General features: G+C 39.4%; 1 protein-coding gene across 1 annotated transcript in view; it reads right to left on the bottom strand.

Moving 5' to 3' along the window:
• The window catches only part of LOC126108250 (beta-1,3-galactosyltransferase 6-like), a 50,873-nt gene extending 35,450 nt beyond the window's left edge, over positions 1 to 15,423 (bottom strand). Inside the window, exons 1-2 of the mRNA XM_049913479.1 lie at positions 14,941 to 15,423; positions 6,421 to 6,608 (exon numbers count right to left, since the gene is read on the bottom strand). Coding sequence (XP_049769436.1) covers positions 6,421 to 6,608; positions 14,941 to 15,423 — 671 coding nt within the window. The remainder of the gene's footprint in view (positions 1 to 6,420; positions 6,609 to 14,940) is intronic.
• Positions 15,424 to 20,171: the final 4,748 nt, after the last annotated feature.

The raw sequence follows: 20,171 nt of genomic DNA, 5'->3' as shown, positions 1-20,171 counted from the left end.
ATTGCATCTATAATTTCGAACATTTCATAAACCTAATTAAAGGAAGACATCAGCAGCAGAACTATGGAGGACTTTCAATAACAGCTGTGGGACATCACACTAATATGTAACTCATTGAATACACTGAATTCAATCATACAAGGATGTAATTTCAGATGATTAAATGAAAAGGTACCACCTTTAGTTAGAGATACACTAAGATTTCTGTACTTCATTCTTGCAAGCACCAGCAAACCTCCAGTTTTTTTAAAGAATCAAACTCCCATGAATAAAAAAGCTTCAAACATCAGATTACTTTATAGATGGGTTAATGTATTAAATATTTATCTTTAAACAGGTAAGTAAAAAAAATTAGGAAAGGTTTGAAATTATGCTTGAGGTTTGATGGTAGTCACCAAGTACTCTCATTATGAAACACTGGATGAATATAAACTGGGTAATTTGTGTTCCATTTTAAGCAAAACCTAGGTTTCAATCTATTTCATTGTTTATGATGTCATATTTCCTTAACTATGAGTTATAAAATTATATAATTTTGCAGGTACAAACAGTGATATAGCTGCATATTGTCTGCAAACTGTATTGCCAATAGAGCTGGTAGTAAACAAGTAATAAATTAAAATGTTATGACTGTTGCTGAATTTTTACTGCAGGAACAGTGAAAATGCAGCAGCGACTTGTTAAAACTAGAGTCACCGCGTGGCCCACCACCCGCCTCCCGGCAGACAGAGAGCAGCTGAGCCAACTTTGCATCTGCAGTATGCTGCTGCCATCTAGCGGCAGCCCACAGAGTTACCCAGAGGTGCCTCACACAGAGAGCATCCCAGAGTGCCCCTGAGTGCTACAACACCCAGAAAAATCGCTTCTCGGCTTTTGGCAAGATCAATGTGTAGTTTTATTTATTTATTTATTTTTTTTTAATAGGAAAAAGGTTCAAGGACACAAACTTTATTTAATGTTTAGGCGTTCGCGCCTCCCTGTTTATAAGGCAATAGATGATGTTGAAATTACTACTGCATCAGGTCTTGGAGGTCAAGTGATCCTTCAGGGCCCGTCTACGTATTGTGGAGGGGTTTTGAACTTTACTGTTACCAAAAGTACAGCTGCACAGCATAGTAATGGCTGGATAACTGTTGCTACTGTACGGTACGATGGTAGTACCATTAATGGTGTTTCTGGATTGGAGGCTTTTAATAACAGAGATGTAATTGCCTTTCATACATTTCAAGTTTCTGAGGTGTTCAATAGGGACATGGGAACATATTATTTTACACGGCTTTTGTTTTGAGGACTCGGAATCATCGCAAAATAAATGAACAAGAAGGTGTTTGTTTTTGGGTCAAAGGATCCGGAACTTGTTATGAAATAAAAGTTGTTGGTGATATTCTTTATTATTATAAACATTAAATAAAGTGTGTGTCCTTGAACCTTTTTCCTTCTTAAAAAAAAAAAAAAAAAAAAAAAACACATTGATCTTGCCAAAAGCCGAGAACAATTTTTCTGGGTGTTGTAGCACTCAGGGGCACTCTGGGATGCTCTCTGTGTGAGGCACCTCTGGGTAACTCTGTGGGCTGCCGCTAGATGGCAGCAGCATACTGCGCACGCACAGTTGCGTCAGCTGGTCTTTGCCTGCCGGGAGGTGGGTGGTGGGGCGCGTAGCGACTCCCTCTAATCATTTTGTGGGGGTGACAGGGGAAAGAAATTTCATAAAGGTTTGAAATTATGCATATTCTTTGCAAGAAGTATGCTGGCCACTCTAGACGAGCTATACTGAAGGAAGTCATTCACAAGACATGCACAATGAGGGCGCGAATTGTCATCCATGAAGATGAATTCCTCGCCAATATGCCTCCGATATGGTTGCACTATTGGTCGGAGGATGGTATTCACGTATCGTACAGCCGTTATGGTACCTTCCATGACCACCAGCGGCGTACATCAGCCCCGCATAATGCCACCCCAAAACATCAGGGAACCTCCACCTCGCTGCACAGTGTGTCTAATGCATTCAGCCTGACCGGGTTGTCTCCAAACAAGTCTCCGATGATTGTCTGGTTGAAGGCATATGCGACACTCATTGGTGAAGAGAACATGATGCCAGTCCTGAGCACTCCATTCGGCATGTTGTTGGGCCTATCTATACCGCACTGTATGGTGTTGTGGTTGCAAAGATGGACCTCACCGTGGATGTTGGGAGTGAAGTTGCGCATCATGCTGCCTATTATGCACAGTTTGAGTCGTAACATGATGTCCTGAGGCTGCATGAAAAGCATTATTTGGCACAGTGGTGTTGCTGTCAGGGTTTCTCCAAGCCATAATACGTAGGTAGTGGTCATTCACTGCAGTGGTAGCCCATGGGCAGCCTGAGCGAGGCATATAATCAACAGTTCATGTCTCTCTGTATCTCCTCCATGTTTGAACAACATCGCTTTAGTTCATTCTAAGACGCCTAGACACTTCCCTTGTTGAGAGCCCTTTCTGGCACAAAGTAACAATGTAGACACAATTGACTGTCTAGGCATGGTTGAACTGCAAACAACATGAGCCATGTACCTCCTTCCATGTGGAATGACTGGAAATGACCAGCTGTCGGACCCCCTCAATCTAATAGGCACTGCTCATGTATGGTTGTTTACATACTTAGGCAGGTTTAGTGACATCTCTGAACAGTCAAAGGGAATGTATCGCTGATACAATATCCACAGTCAATGTCTATCTTCAGGAGTTCTGGGAACTGGGGCAATGCAACTTCTTTTGTATGTGTGTGTGTGTGTGTGGGGGGGGGGGGGGGGGGGGGGCAATGCAACTTCTTTTGTGTGTGTGTGTGTGTGTGTGTTTTTGTGTAGATTTCTCTTCAGACACATCTAAGGCTTAGTTTTTAAAGTCCTATTTAACTTGCTAAAAGCGCTTCCAGCTATTTTTACTTTTCTGTTTGTGTTCCTTGCTATCCCTACAGTCAATGTCTTGAACTGCCCTAAATGTAAAAACTCATCAACTTATTCTATGTCTTTGTTCTTAATTTGTACTGTCTTTGAACCTCACCCAGTGTATGCTCATTGATCTCTAAATCTGGAACCTTAAAGTTACTTTGACTTGTTTTGAACTGCATAGACAATTGATTAAACTTTTCACTGTGAACCAGCTGTAAATCTGTTTCATTCTTCTCCTGATTGTCTCTGGTGTGGATGTATTCTGATTCATCTATGATGTTCCTGACAGTTCAGATGAGTAATTATCTGAGGTTGGACCATCATGTGGATAAGTTAAACAAAAAGCTCAAATCTGCTTGCTTTGCACTTAGAAATGTCTCTCACTGTGTTGATCCGAAGATAAGATTGCTAGCAAATTTTCACTCAATTCTTTCCTATGGCATTATCTTCTGGGGATCTGCAGCACAAGTGAAAAAAGTGTTTGTCCTACATAAGTGTCCAATAGGAATATTGTGTAAAACAGATATCTGAACTTCTTGCACAAGCCAATTCAAAGTTTCACGGTTCTTACACTTACAAGTCAGTACATATTGGTATTCGTGATTAATAACAAGAATGAACTGAGAGTGAATTCTGCAGTTCGCAACAACAATAACAGAAACAGAAATCAAACAATTGCTAATATCCATCCTGGATTTTCCATTTTTAGAAGTAGAAATCATTTCCATATAGACTATGCACTCTTGTGTCTCCAGAATGCAGTTTTATATTCTGGTGAAAATGTCTGTAATGGAAGATTGAAAATCCCGAAATGTTTAGAAGCAATTTAAAATAATATGTCCAGAATAATACTTTCACTCTCTTGTTACCCAAACATGACTCACGACCTGCCCTCACAGCGTTACTTCCACCAGTACATCTCCTACCTTCCAAACTTTGCAAAAATTCTCCTGTTAACTTATAGGGCTAGCGCTCCTGGAAGAAAGGATACTGTGGTAATCTGGCTTAGACACAGCCTGGGGGGCTGTTTCCAGAATGAAATTTTCACTCTGCAGTGGAGTGCGTGATGATATGAAACTTCCTGGCAGATTAAAACTGTGTGCCAGACCAGGACTCGAACACAGGAAGGTAGGAGGTGAGGTACTGGTGGACGTAAAGCTGGGTGTAACATTGCAGAGCGATATGAAGTGGGACAAGCATGTAATGGCACTTGTGGGGAAGGCGGATAGTCGTCTTCGGTCCATTGGTAGAATTTTGGGAAGATGTGGTTCATGTGTAAAGGAGACCACTTATAAAACACTAATACGACCTATTCTTGAGTATTGCTTGAGCATTTGGGATCCCTATCAGGTTGGATTGAGGGAGGACATAGAAGCAATTCAGAGGCGAGCTGCTAGATTTGTTAGTGGTAGGTTTGATCATCACACGAGTGTTGCGGAAATGCTTCAGGAACTCGGGTGGGAGTCTCTAGAGGAAAGGAGGCGTTCTTTTCATGAATCGCTACTGAGGAAATTTAGGGAACCAGCATTTGAGGCTGACTGCAGTACAGTTTATCTGCCGCCAACTTACATTTTGCAGAAGGTCCACAAAGATAAGACAAGAGAGATTAGGGCTTGTACAGAGGCTTATAGGCAGTCATTTTTCCCTCGTTCTGTTTGGGAGTGGAACAGGGAGAGAAGATGCTAGTTGTGGTATGAGGTACCCTCCGCCATGCACTGTATGGTGGATTTTGGAGTATGTATGTAGATGTAGATGTGTTGTGGACGGGTGGCTCAGTTGGTAGAGCACTTGCCTGCGAAAGTTCCTGTGTTCAAGTCACAGTCTGGCACAGTTTTAATCCACGAGGACCTTTCATATCAGCACAGCTCCACAGCAGAGTGAAAATTTCATTTTGGAAACAATTCCCCAGGTTGGAGCTAAGCCATGTCTCCACAGCATCCTTTCTTCCAGGAGTGCTAGTCCTGAAAGTTTCGCAAGAGAAGTTCACTGGAGTTTGGAAGGTATGAGATGAGGTACTGGCAGAAGTAAAGCTGTGGTGGTGGGCTGTGAGTCATGCTCAGGCATCTCAGTCAGTAGAGCACTTGCCTACAAAAGGCAAAGGTCCTGGGTTTGAGTCCTCGTCCAACACATAGTGTTAATCTGTCAGGAAGTTTCAAAAGAATAACTCATTATCCACTATTTCTCCAACATATCTGAAGAACTTTAACTCAAGATTGTAAATTCTGTGTACTTCCAATATTTCTTTGCCAGTACATTGATGGCTGGTAGTTGAAATATGCTCACTATTTTTATATACTTGAATTTAGCATATTTCGTGACAGTACTCACTATTCCGTGAAATGTTTACAAGATGATATTTGACTTTTCTATGTTAGCTTCAGTCGTCTAGTGAAAGTATGATTCCACAATGCTGTTTCGTCGGCTGCAGAAATGACCTGGTTCAATGCGTTTGCCTCATTTTTGGTGCTTCAAATACCATTTCTTCGAATGTGGTTCCTTCTTGATGTTTATATAAAAAAAGTAGTAACATAATTCATTTTTACTGTTCACTTGCAAATTATTATAACGGTGACCTGCACATTGTTCCACTGTCACACACACCGAGAGTTCACTGCCGACTGACTACGGTCAAAGACGACTCCAGTGTCAAAGACATTTCACACAACATGCAAGCTTCCGCTTGTAACCAGTCTCTTTGATATTCTTCGTCACATCTACTAATATTAATCAATATGCTGTCACTCTCGAACATATAAGCAAATTAACATAAAATAAGGCAAATTACAATTCACAAAAAAAATATTCTGGCAAAAATATAAGAAAACATTTAGAACCTCCCTCATTAGATTCGGTATCGACAAATCCGGTAGAAAATAACACATCTCCCAGATCCATTACATAGTCATCTGTAAAGATAAAATGATTTGCCTGTAGTACAGTTTGAGATGAAAATAGCCATTCACTATTGTAGGAGGGGAAATAGTTTGTTTCAATGTAAGTGTTTTTATCCTAACATATGTATGCAAAGTAATCTAGAAGTAATTGCCATAACCATGAGTTTGAGAATATTAGCACTAGTCATAATTTGTTGTCAGTATGCTTTATAAGTAAGTAGCCAGCTGCAACTGCCCCTGTTAATGTATTAATTGATGCATTCCACATCACTGAAGGCTCTTCTTCATTATGGCATTGATCGCACGTGGTGCAGGCGTATAAGTAAATGGACAATAATCATTTATACATTAAATGAATGATGTCATCATTTTTACCTTTTCTGTATGAAAACCAGTTACAATACAAATGAGATAAGATTTTTAAAAATGCCATGCACAGAATAAATTAAATAAATAACAACGTTAAAACCAACCCTTGTTTTCAAAATTACAGCTTTTGAAAATAAGAGATATGTGGATTGTATGCAACAGCCCAGTTACAGTGAGAACGTCCAAGAGAAAAGTCACTGAAAATTACTGCAAACTCCGCTACTCACTTGCTCACAGCCTCTACGGGGGAATGACCGTCGAAGAAACCCCAATATATAGAAGCTGCAGATGGGGCTGTGTCTCCTTCTTTGATCTCGTTCATTATCTGCGTCAGCCTGACAAACGAGTCGTCGTTGCACTTCATCACGTATTGTGCGAGAGCCTTATTGTCTGCCCACACGAACGCCTTCAGCACCTGCAAAGGATAAATTCATTTAGCTCTCAATGAATGCAAACTGACACAAAAAGACTAAACAATGATGGCATCACTACTGACAGAAAATGACCATTATGGTAAAGAGCTCTTCCATTTTTCTGGTATTCCTTTTCTATATTGTGTGGTCATAAGACCCGTTCAGGAGAGGGCAAAATGAAAACTGACAGATTGAAGTGTATTTATCAGTAGTTTGGTGCAATTCTTGTATAAAACAATCTCATTTTGCTTGCCACACCAAAATTTGGCAAAACCTCAAGCTTTCAACAATCACCTGCACCTGATACGATAGCTCCATATTTAGCAATTATATACAACCGCTCGCTCACACAAAGATTCGTACCTCAAGACTGGAAAATTGCTAAGTCACACCGATACCCAAAAAGGGAAGTAGGAGTAATCATCTGAATTACAAGCCCATATCACTAATGTCAATTTGCGGTAGGGTTTTGGAACATATACTGTGTTCGAACATTATGAAGTAACCAAAAGAAAACGATTTATTGACACATAGTCGGCATGGATTCAGAAAATATCATTCTTGTGAAACACAATCAACTCTTTACACTCATGAAGTAATGAGTGCTATTGACAGGGAATGTCAAATTGATTCCATATTTTTAGATTTCCAGAAGGCTTTTGACACCGTTCCTCACAACTGTCTTCTAACCAAATTGCATGCCTATGGAATATTGCCTCAGCTGTACAGCTGGATTCGTTACTTCCTGTCAGAAAGGTCACAGTTCAAAGTAATAGATGGAAAGTCATCGAGTAAAACAGAAGTAATATCCAGTGTTCCCCAAGGAAGTGTAATAGGCCATCTATTGCTCCTGATCTATATTAATGACATAGGAGACAATCTGAGTAGCCATCTTAGATTGTTTGCAGATGACTCTGTCATTTACTGTCTTGTAAAGTCATCAGATGACCAAAACAAATTGCAAAATGATTTAGATATCTGTATGGTGTGGAGCGTGGCAACTGACCCTGAATGAAGAAAAGTGTGAAGTTATTCACATGAGTACTAAGAGAAATCCACTAAATTTCAATTACGCAATAAGTCAAACAAATCTGAAGGCTGTAAATTCAACGAAATACTTAGGGATGACAATTACAAATAACCTAAATTGGAACGATCACATAGATAATGTTGTGGGTTGAGCAAACCAAAGACAGTGATTCAATGGCAGAATACTTAGAAGGTGCAACAGGTCTACTAAAGAGACTGCTTACACCATGCTTGACCATCCTATTTTGGAGTATTGCTGTGTGGTGTGGGATCTGCATCAGTTGAAAGTGACGGATGACATCAAAAAAGTTCAAAGAAGGGCAGCTCGTTTTGTATTAGGTGCCACATGATACATGAATTGGAGTGGCAATCATTAAAACAAAGGCTTTTTCATTGCAACGGGATCTTCTCATGAAATTTCAATCACCATTTTTCTTCTCTGATTGCAAAAACATTCTGTTGGCACCCACCTACGTAGCAAGAAATGATCATCAAAACAAAATAAGAGAAATCAGGGCTCGCACAGAAAAATTTAAGGGCTCGTTTTTTCCACATGCCATTTGAGAGTGGAATGGTGGAGAGACAGCTTGAAGGTGGTTCACTGAACCCTCTGCCAGGCACTTTATTGTGAATAGCAGAGTAATCATGTAGATGTAGATGTAGATCTCTGTCAGGAGCAAATGACTGTCAGTTGCTCCTGTAAAGAAAGTGGACAGTGTGTTACACTAATTTTAGTATAGAACCTGATAACACTGCTTTGGTACACACCACAATCCACTACTTTGCTATACAATCAAATTGACCAATGTTATATGCATTACATGCACAACACATAGGATAAGAATCTCATTGCTTCTTACTGCCATTAATATTACATATACAAATGCATAAATGCATAAATTTTTGAGATCAATTCCCACATTTAAATGATTGTTGAACACGGAGGCTTCTGCAGCCAATAAAAATCTGCTGTGACTGAGAACTGTACATAGGGAATCAGGTTATGAGGACATCCTGTTTTAACATCTGTTTCATCCTTTTGGGATAAAGTTTTCAGGGAAGTTATTGAAATACATTTGACAAATGATTTAATTAATTATGATAATGATTTTAAGCTTGAAAACATGTGGACTCTGGCACAGGCAATAGGTAACTCTCATAGATACCCCCTGTTGACCAGAATTAGTGAAACATCTTTCACAGATGTGTCACGGCAGCACATACCTCTGACTCACACACGGTATTTATTCCACTATGATTTGCCACATACTCAAATACAGCTGACTTGTCTTACTTGTATACAGGGTGGGTGGAAGCACTTTACCATCAGTCTTTCTGATTAGCTCTGAAGATGGAAGAAAGGTTCACACCTGAAATACTAATAGTATACAAATTTTAGTTAGAGCCAAATGCCCGCAATTTTATTGGTCAATAGAAAGGTACTCCACAAAATTGGCGAGGGAAGGAATACAGGACGACCCCATTATAAGCAGATTCATTATATGCATTTTCACATATACACAATTTTAGTTTAATTAAGTCCAATGCTGCCATTTGTTATGAGTACACGAAGCAGTAATGTGTTGGTGCACATTACGTCATGTCTGATGAGACCTGAATCATCAGTTCAGATCAGTAGAGCTGTGAAGTTGCACTTGACAGGCTCTGCATTTAAAATACTGTGTAAAAGGAATTTCAAGGGAAATATAAGTGTACAAAGATCTTATTCATTAGAAATAAAGTTACAAGTTTTGGATTGCAATGAGAAAGGTGAGTGTATTGTTGACATTCGGCATGCTTTAGAATGTAGTTTATCCACTGTGAGAACTGATCACAACAGTGCGGAATCAGTTTGAAAAACCACTCAATCTTCAATTGAATTAAGTGTACCTAGAGTGACAAAATCTCGCTCGGAGACATTGGAAAAAACAGAAAAAATGCTAAGCCTTTCGACCAAGCACCACGACCGACAGCATTTGCCTCTCTCTGGAGCTGCTATTCGTGCTGAAGTTGAGAGCTCTTATACAGATTTAATGAAAGAAGAGGAAGATCTGGCAACTTTCTCAGCCAGCTGAGCTCGGTTCGATTGCTTATGGCACTGTTTTGACTTTCGCAACATTGAAAATGGCACGAGAGGCAGCTGTAGTACCTGAAGCTGGAGCTGAGGATCTTTAAAAGGGGTTTAAGGAAATTGTGACAGAAAAAGGCTATATTCTGAAGCCAGTTTTCAACCTCAATGAAACAGGCTTATTTGGAAATGGATGCCAACCTGCACATTCCTTTCTATTGAAAAAAACAGCACCTGGATTTAAGGCTGCCAAGGACTGGTGCACTATTCTTTCCAGAGGAAATGTTACAAGGGACAGCATATTAAAGCCCTTTATGATCTACCGCTCTCCAAATCCTAGGGCACTGAAGGGTCATAAAAAGATCGACTCAGGTGGAGTGAAAAAGAATGGATGACTTCTGCTGTACTCAGAATTATTTTATTAATGAACAGAATAGGGAACTGAAGGCCTGCTGTGAGAAATAAAAAAAATCTTTCAGAATTCTTCTCCTCCTTGAAAAAGTTCCCAGCCACCCATTTACCATTACTGATTGAAATCAAAACACTGGAGCCCATTTCTGCCACTGAACACTACATCTGTTCTGCAACCAATGCACCAGGAGTTATTTCTACATTCAGGGCATACTACTTGCATAAAACTTTCTTGAGTCTCATAGAAGTATGTGAGTTGAGTGACAAACTTACCATCAGTATTTTCTGCCAACAGTTCAATATTAAGATAGTGACTGATGTTATTAGAGGCACACGGACTGATATCATTCCAAAATGTGCGAATGGTCAATGGAGGTAAATGTGGTGCAATTCTGTGCCAGTTCTAGAAGAAGTAGTGATCTCACCACTGCAATAAAAGAAGCTGTGGACATGGCACAGCAGATTAGATTCACTGATGTTGACGAACAGAATGTTTGCGACCTCCTAAACTCTCATTACAAAGATCTTAGCGATGAAGATTTGCATGGAAGAAAATCCATTACAGAAATTGAACCAACTACAGCATCATCAGACTCTTCCAATATTTCATAAATAAGTGACCGGTTGGTATTATTCTGGGTATTGTTTAATGCAACAACAATGAAAATTATGACAGATGTAGTTGGGAGTTTGAGGAAGAAGTATGTGTCTTTGTTTTTTCACAATGTACTCTAACAAAAAATTGGTTAGAGGTACAAACGGACACTGCAGGTGTCTCAGGTACTGTGACTGTTGAAGGGCAGAGGCCAGACATCATGATCAAAACTTTATGTGGCAAAAACCCAACAGAAATCAACAGTGTGTTAAGTGAAGTTTGTGGGGAGTTTACAGTAGACTGTAGTACAGTTTCGTGTTGGGTTAATTACTTTTATGATGGCCATATGAGCATAGATGATAATCCAAAGGCCAAAAATGTCAACAGATGAATAAAGTGTGAAACTTGTGGCTTCCTGAACCAGATCACAGTGTGACTTGTGAGGAACTCTCTGAAGCCACGAGAATTCCCCCAACATCAGTATTTTGTATTCTGACAGATGATTTGAAGAAGATGAAAATTTCTGTGAGATGGACCCCCCCGTTTTGACTGCTGAAGACAAGCAGAAATTGCTGTACATTGTAACCTTGCTCAGACAATGATTTGACCACAAAGGTCAAGCATTCTTGTGTCGAATTGTCACTACTGACGAACTGGGGGTTAGAGACTTTGAACCGGAGCTGAAATGACAGTCCAATGAGTGGAGAGCTTCAGATTCTTCCCATCCAGAAACATTTTGATGTGCTCAGTCACAGCTCAAGCAACAGATGATTTTTGCTTATGATCACCAAGGAATCATCATGACAGTTAGACCCCATGTGGAACAAGTGTCACAGCAGTGTGTTATTGTACCTCCATGCAAAACCTGTGCAGAAAAATGTACAAAACACAACCTCAGTTGGTCGAGGCTGTGCCCCTCATTCTCCACGACAACGCTCACTCTTATATCAGCAGTGTCGCAGCCCAAAAGTTCACACATACGGATGGGAAGTGTTGCTGCATATGCTGCTGAATATGAGTTCAGCAGACTTTGATATGTTCCTTAAGTTGAAAAAATATGCGTGGATGTCGTTATCTTTCTCAGGAAGAGCTTTCTACCACCATTACCTGAGCCATTTGACAGATGAACAGAAGATGTGTCCTGGATGGAATACTAGAGCTTCCAAGACATTGGGATTCAGTCATAGCAAAGCAGGAAGACTATGTTGGAGGGCTGTAAAGAAACACTGAAAAAAATAGACATGTAAGTAAAAAAAAATATTGTGCATTATTTACGAAATGTCTCTCTTAGATGATCCAGAAGCTATTTAGGCTGTATGAGGATTTGTTTTTTTTTTTTTTTTTTTTTTTTTTACTCAATCCCTGACATTGTAGATGGACATATGTCTACTTTGTGTAAACCACTATTACTGTCCACAGTTGTTGCATGTAATATTATTTCTCAGCAACATTATAAATTGTTCGATAATTTGCTGTTGTACATATATTATAATATGTTTTTTATTATATGAAAGTTGTAGAAATTCAAGGGTAACAGCTAACTGTTTAGTCAAAGATACTAAAGTTGTTGTGGGTCATATTTCTATGGAACTGTCACTGATGTGTTTGTAATCTCCGGTGTTTTGATTATTTGTTATCTCTATGCAAAATATCAATAAAAATTTTAAAAAACTGTCTGCACTTGAAATCAGTTTGTTTATTTAGTATAGTGTATGGATAATCATGTTGTGTACATATATTTCAGATTCCTCCAAAATTTTATGCAGGATTTGAGATGCATTTTCAAAGTTGTCAACTTTGTTTTTCATATTTTCAAGGTGTGTAAAGAAGGTGGACTGGTTGTTATTTGTTTGTCTCATGTGTTTTCTGAATCTAATGATGAAATTTCTTTCTGTCTGTCCTCCATAAAATATCAAGCAGCATACCCTATTCTAATTCTCTATTCTCTGCATAATGTCCTACTGTAACATAATATTTGCTGAAGATCACACAATAAAGAAAATGATTTTTGTGTGTTACTATGTGTCTCAGCATTAAATTATTAAGTTTATTAATTTAGCATTAAAATGCATTTCAAAAGGATGATAATGGCTATTTTTGGTAAAAGTACTATGAAACTCTGCGATTTTGAACTTAAAATGCCAGTAAATGAGAACCTAACCCCACATTTTATATATAATATGGTTCTCAATTCACACAAATTCAGTACACAGCGCAATTCTGTGGAATGTAGCTGACGTGTATAACGAGATTTACATGTATGTAGAAAATACTACAAGGTGTACAACTTTGATTCCACCATTTTTTCTCCAACATTTGAGGCTTTAATGAAACAAATTGGTTACACATGCATCATTCAAAGTATTTTCCATTGCTGGTCACTACTTTCTCCCATCTTTCGGGCAGTGCATCAAAAAAATTGTTCATCTTTTGAAGCAATCCACAAATCGATCCAATTTTTGACTTCTTTATGAGATCGGAAGTGTTGGTCAGCCAGGCCGTGCGCCATTGATCTAAACAGGTGATAGTCAGAGGGAGCAATGTCTCGAGAATATGGTGGATAGGGTAGGACTTCCCATTTTAATGTTTCCAAGTATGTTTTGACCTGGTTTGCAACATGGGGTTGAACATTGTTGTGCTGCAAAACCACTTTATCATGCCTCTCGCTGTATTGCAGCCGTTTGTCTTTTAATGCTCTGCTAAAACACATTAAATGCATTCGATAACGAGCACCTGTGATTGTTTCACTTGGTTTTAAAACCTCATAGTACACGACGCCGAGCTGGTCCCACCAGATGCAGAGCACAATCTTGGAGCCGTGAATATTCGGTTTGGCCATCGACATGGAAGCATGGCCGGGATATCCCCATGATTTTTTTCGTTTAGGGTTATTGTAATGAACCAATTTTTCGTCCTGGTCACAATGTGATGCAGAAATCCTTTCCATTTTTGCCTCTGAAACAACTGTTCACAAACACAAAAGCGCTGTTCAACATTTTCTCTCGGTTTCAGCTCACACGGAACCCAAGTTCCTTCTTTCTGAATCATGCCCATAGCATTGAGATGTTTTTAAATCACTTGCTGTGTCACTCCCACTAATCATGCCAATTACTCTCGAGTTTGGTGTGAGTCTTCACTCAGCAATGTCTCCAATTCTGCATCTTCAAAAACATTCTCTCTTCCACCACTATGCTGGTCGATGATGTTAAAATCACTGTTCTCGAAGCGTTAAAACCACTCGTGACACATTCTTTCACTAATAGCATCTTTACCATATGAACATGAGAGCATTCAATGAGACTCAGCCACTGTTTTCTTCGTACTGAAACAAAACAGTAACACCTCCTGCAAATGATGAGAATTATGCTTGTAAACTGACATTTTCCATCGGAACAACTTTATGATGTATACACAAATAGAGTAATGATTCAATGAGGTTATGCTGACTGAGGTCCAAGCTAACTGCCTGACATTTGCTATCCGTTTCTTTCGACCGCTACTTACCATTGTCGCCACCTATCGGCAAACGGCAGAAGCAAAGTTGTACACCTTGTATATTCATAGCTTATGCAAAGACATTATGATTTAAAGCATATCTATGCAAATGTCATAGTACTGTAACTTACTCCACTTTCTATTACTATCATAGGATAATAGAGCTAAAATTATTCTTATTCTTGGCTTTTCATGTACTACATGTACATCATACATCTTCAAAATTTTCCTTGAAATGTCAATTTATAGATCGGATTATTAACTAGGCTTGAAAGTTTGGTACAACAGCCTTATCATTAAGGTTCTGAATCTTTTTTGTGCTTGCGTCATCAGATTCGCTTGTACCTTCTCTCGCAACTTTTCCAAGTCAATCGTTGGTGAATTCAGCATTGTTAACAATTTTAACAAGGGTTCTTCTATAAAGGTTTTATTCATAATTTCTACAGGAGCTAATCCTGTTGACATATGTGATAGGCCAATTCATTAAGGATTACTTGAAATTGTGGCACTAGTTGTGCCCATCAAGAACAACTTTATGATGCAGACATAAATCGAATAATGTTCGAATGAGGTTACGTTGACCGAGGTCCGAGCTAACTGCCTGACATCTGCGATCTGTTTCTTTCAACTGCTACTTTCTGTTGTCACCACCTATCGGCAAACGGCGGAAGCAGAGTTGTACACCTCATAATTAACAGAAAGGACAGGAGGATAGGACGCATATTAAGACGTGAACCTTGAGTGTGAGGTTGGCAGGAGTATCGACGAGGTCGGGCAGCAGCAGCATGTCGTGGTGCAGGTCGCGTTCCTCCAGCAGCCGGCGCGTGTCCTCCTCGTCGAGCCCGGCCATCCCCACGACGAAGTAGCACTTGGCGTCCAAGTCCTGCGAGCACGACCGGAACCACGTGTCGCGCAGCACGCGGCGCCGCTCCTCGGAGGCGGGCGACGACACGGCCAGCACCACCAGGAATTGGCTGATCGGCTCCTCGTCCCTCGGCGGGTGCGGGGGCGGCTGCTGCGCGGGCAGCTGCTGCGCGGAGAGCTGCTGCGGGGCCGCCGGCGGCAGCCGCCGGTCGGTGCACGACGGCCACGGTTGCGGCAGGCCGGTCAGCGCCAGCACCACCATCGTGAGGCGGCACGCCAGCCCCACGCCCGCCACCGTGTACGTCGCGAACAGCACGCGCCGCACGATCGCGTGCAGCAGCACTTTCGAAAACATGTCCGTGGGCGGCAGGGCTCTGGCTCTTTGAGCTAACCTGGTGCAGAAAGTTCGCCTGTGTACACGAATGTCATTCGCAGTGTTACAAAGCTTGAAAACTAGCTGCAGTACGTGGCACTATCCGTTCTTCCCCTCTCCCCCTCCCCCGTCTACTTCCGTAGGACAAAAGTTCCTCAGTCATGGAATGTGTCAGACATAAAATTACAACACAAAAGTAATAATAGATAAAATTAAACGTTTATGAATCCTGGAAAGACGACAACCTATAAGTTTATATAAAATCAGTCAACAGTGTAACACAGGAATTTGCATAATTTTTCAAATGTTCAAATGTGGTTGTATTCCTAAGGGACCAAACTGCTGAGGTCATCGGTCCCTAGACTTACACACTACTTAAACTAACTTACACTAAGAACAAGACACACACCAATGCATGAGGGAGGGCTCGAACCTCTGGCAGGAGATGCCCCCCAATCCGTGACGTGGCACCTCAAACTGCGCGGCCACTCCGCACGGCTCATAATTTTTCAAAGAAGTCTTAAATACAATAGAAAGAGTGACCCATGAGGAAACTCTTCAGTCTGGATTTGAAAATGCATGGATTTCTGCTAAGATTTTTGAATTCTTGTGGTATCTTATTAAAAATGGATGCAGTAGAATACCACACGCCTTTCCACATGAGAGTTAAGGAATAGCGATCCAAATGCTGATTGGATTTCTGACCAGTATTAACTGAGTGAAAGCTGCTAATTCTTGGGGATAAGCTGATATTGTTAACAAGAAATGACACTAAAGAATATATATATATATGGACAGGCCAATGTCAGAATACCCAGACTAATGAACATGTGTTGCCAACAGATTAGCAAACTCACACCTCTTATTGCCCAAATTGCCCATTTCTGAGCCAAAAATACACTTTCAGAAGGAAGAGTTATCCGAAAATATAATATGATATGTCATAAGCGAATGAAAATAAGTAAAGTAGACTACTTTTCATGTCAAACTATCACTTACATTAGATACTGTTCTAATAATAAAAATGGCAGCATACATCTTTGAACAAGATCCCGAACAGGGGCTTTCCGTGACAAGTTTACTATTTATCTGAACATCTACAAATTTGAACTGTTCAGTCTCACTATTCATATGTACCACACACAATGACTGGCCCTGTACCTCGTCAGTACTTGTGAAGGGGAGGAAACTGCAATCACTTGAAATTGAAGGGTATATTTAAATAACTGGGTATTGACAGAATGAGTGGAGCAAATTCGTCTTCATCTGAGGTACATCCCATGATGTTGGTGGCCTCTATTAGATTCACCAATAAGTTCTTCACGGCCAGCCTTGCTGCGTTGCATATGTAACAATAGCAATTAATGAATAAATATAATTTTGCAAATAATTTTTGAGCTCCTCATCCTGCAATTTAGTGATATCTGATGGTACTGTCTCCAAGGCGGGTACTGCCACTGTAGTTTATTCTCACAATAGGAATTAAGCCAGTTTACTATGATATCTTTCATTTGTTAGGCATTTAATTTTTCATTAATTTTCTTCATTGTTTCACCTGAATGTAGAAACTTTTAAGTACATCGACCAAGAAATTTTAGACATTTTTACCCTTTCATATCTTACATACATATATGTTTCAAGTCAGATTAAGAAATCTTATGTGGACATTGCTCTTCCTGAGCAGGCAGTACTCTTTTCAATTATACTATATGGTATCCATAACAACAGATGGACTGAAGGGAGGAAACAAAGACAAGCATATGGAATAGCCTGGAATAAGATTTCTGAATAGACAGGATGGATTGCAAGGAGCATAACAGTTTGTTCGTGGTGCAGGAATCACCAGTGGGTATGCACAGATTGTTTATAAAATATATCTAAAAACAAAGATGATGTGACTTACCAAATGAAAGCGCTGGCAGCTTGATAGACACACAAACAAACACAAACATACACACAAAATTCAAGCTTTCGCAACCAATGGTTGCTTCATTAGAAAAGAGGGAAGGAGAGGGAAAGACGAAAGGATGTGGGTTTTAAGGGAGAGGGTAAGGAGTAATTCCAATCCCGAGAGTGGAAAGACTTACCTTAGGGAGAAAGAAGGACAGGTATACACTCGCACACACACACATATCCATCCGCATATACACAGACACAAGCAGATTCCTTACCCTCTCCCTTAAAACCCACATCCTTTCATCTTTCCCTCTCCTTCCCTCTTTCTTGATGAAGCAACCATTGGTTGCGAAAGCTTGAATTTTGTGTGTATGTTTGTGTTTGTTTGTGTGTCTATCAAGCTGCCAGCACTTTTGTTTGGTAAGACACATCATCTTTGTTTTTAGATATATTTTTCCCACGTGGAATGTTTCCCTCTATTATATTCATATCATTAATTTGTTTATAAAATAGTTATAAAAAAGTTATGTTTAACTGTGAAAAAGGTACTGGGTTGATGCATAAGTTCATACTATTTTTCCATAAGTTTAATAAATGCAACAGTACACATGCCAGAGACTTTACTCGTCAATAATATATTCTCCTGCGTTAATTTACAATAGTCTGCCAATACTGGGGTAACTTTTTGATTCCATGACTGCAATGTACTCCAGCAAAGACTACACCATTATGATACTGTCTGAGGGAGCTTTTGAGGTAAGTATAGCTTAAATGAAAATAATGCATACGTACAATGTAGTATAAATGAAAGTGTTACTGTTGTATTGCATTTAGGTTGCAGTATTATTTGTACCTACAATAGTAATAATAATAATAACAATAATAATAATAACAATAATAAATAATAAAGAAAAGGCAATATATACAGTGAGATGGAAGGATTCATGATTGCAATACAAGATCAAACAATAAACACCAGATATTACAGCAAGCATATTATTGAAGATCCCAATACCACAACAGATAAATGCAGACTTTGCAAACAACAAATAGAAACAGTAGACCACATCACAAGCGGATGTACAATACTAGCAAATACAGAATACCCCAGACGACATGACAATGTGGCAAAAATAATACATCAACAACTTGCCATACAACATAAACTAATAAAACAACACGTTCCCACATACAAGTATGCACCTCAAAATGTACTGGAGAATGATGAATACAAATTATACTGGAACAGAACCATTATAACAGATAAAACAACACCACATAACAAACCTGACATCATACTCACCAATAAAAAGAAGAAATCAACACAACTAATCGAAATATCTGTACCCAATACAACAAATATACAGAAGAAAACAGGAGAAAAAATTGAAAAATACATCCAACTGGCTGAGGAAGTCAAGATCATGTGGCATGAGGATAAAGTTGACATTATACCAATTATGCTATCAACTACAGGAGTCATACCACACAATATCCACCAGTACATCAACGCAATACAGCTACATCCAAATGTATATATACAACTACAGAAATCTGTAATTATTGATACATGTTCAATTACCCGAAAGTTCCTAAATGCAATGTAACATATACTGTACAGTTAAAAGGAAGTCACGCTTGATCAAGGTCTGCGTCACTTTCCATTTTTAACCAGACATAATGTCTGAGAAAGGAAAGAAAAAAACAATAGTAATAATGATCCAGAGACTAGTGATCAGCATCTGTTCACCTAGTTGGTGCAGCTGTGAAATATGGCTTGATCTCAAAAATCAAGTCTGCAATCAATGTGATCTTTTTCAAAGATCACCACAGCTAAACTCAACTTGAAGTGATTGTGATGGAACAAAATGAAATGAATCCATTACTGCAGTCAACTCTGGATTTTCCTGGTCATCGGTTTCTGGGATCCAGGAAAATCATGGGGAAAAGAATCTGAGCTTTTCAAAATCTCTCTGCAAACACTACATTGGCAGTCTCACTACAAACACACTCTTCAAACTTGGAAAACTAAAACAACTCACAGACATACTAGAAAACTTCATATCAAAATTCTCGCCATTCAAGAGATGCGCTTCAGAGATAAAAACCATTTCAGTACAGAAAATTACAGGATCTACAAAGGGGACCTGCTGTCAGAAGAGGCATACCATTATTTTTTGGTACAGGATTTGCTGTACATAAATCAGTGATGGAAAACATCATAGACTTCAGTTCCATATCAGAACATATTTCCACACACTCCTTCAAATCAAGTAATAAAGCATACACAATTATCAATGCTCATGCACCAACAAATGATCATAATAGAAAAAAGCCACAAGAAGTTGAAAACTTCTGGGAAGACATGGCGGAAGTTACCAACAACATTCCAGGAAGACACATGAACATTTTAATGGGAGATTTTAATGCGCAATTAGGCAAAAAAAGAAAGTACAAACAAATCACAGGTCTGCACTCAGTGCATGTTCATACAAACAAAAATGGAGAACACCTCATAAAATATTGTCAAAATTTCAGTCTCAAAGTTATTTCAATGCAATTTCAAAAGCCAAGACGAAAACTTACAACATGGAAAACACCCAACACCTTGTGGGGAGAATTCCAGATTGATCATGTGGCCATTTCCACCAAATGTACATGGGAAATTCTAAATATCAGAACATGTAAGAGATTTTTCAAGTCTGATCATTATTTACTACAAGTTGCAATCAGGACAATCCCAAGACAGAAAAAAAACAGCACGAAACAAAATAGTCAAACTTGATCCGGAATACTTGAAGATAAACAGGGACAAAGTTGTTGAAGAGATTAAT

The sequence above is a fragment of the Schistocerca cancellata genome, chromosome 11 (assembly GCF_023864275.1).
Source record: "Schistocerca cancellata isolate TAMUIC-IGC-003103 chromosome 11, iqSchCanc2.1, whole genome shotgun sequence".
NCBI classification, from domain to species: Eukaryota; Metazoa; Arthropoda; class Insecta; order Orthoptera; family Acrididae; genus Schistocerca; species Schistocerca cancellata.
The sequence above is the reverse complement of the archived record's forward strand: the minus strand, read 5'-3'. Positions and strand labels throughout refer to the sequence as shown.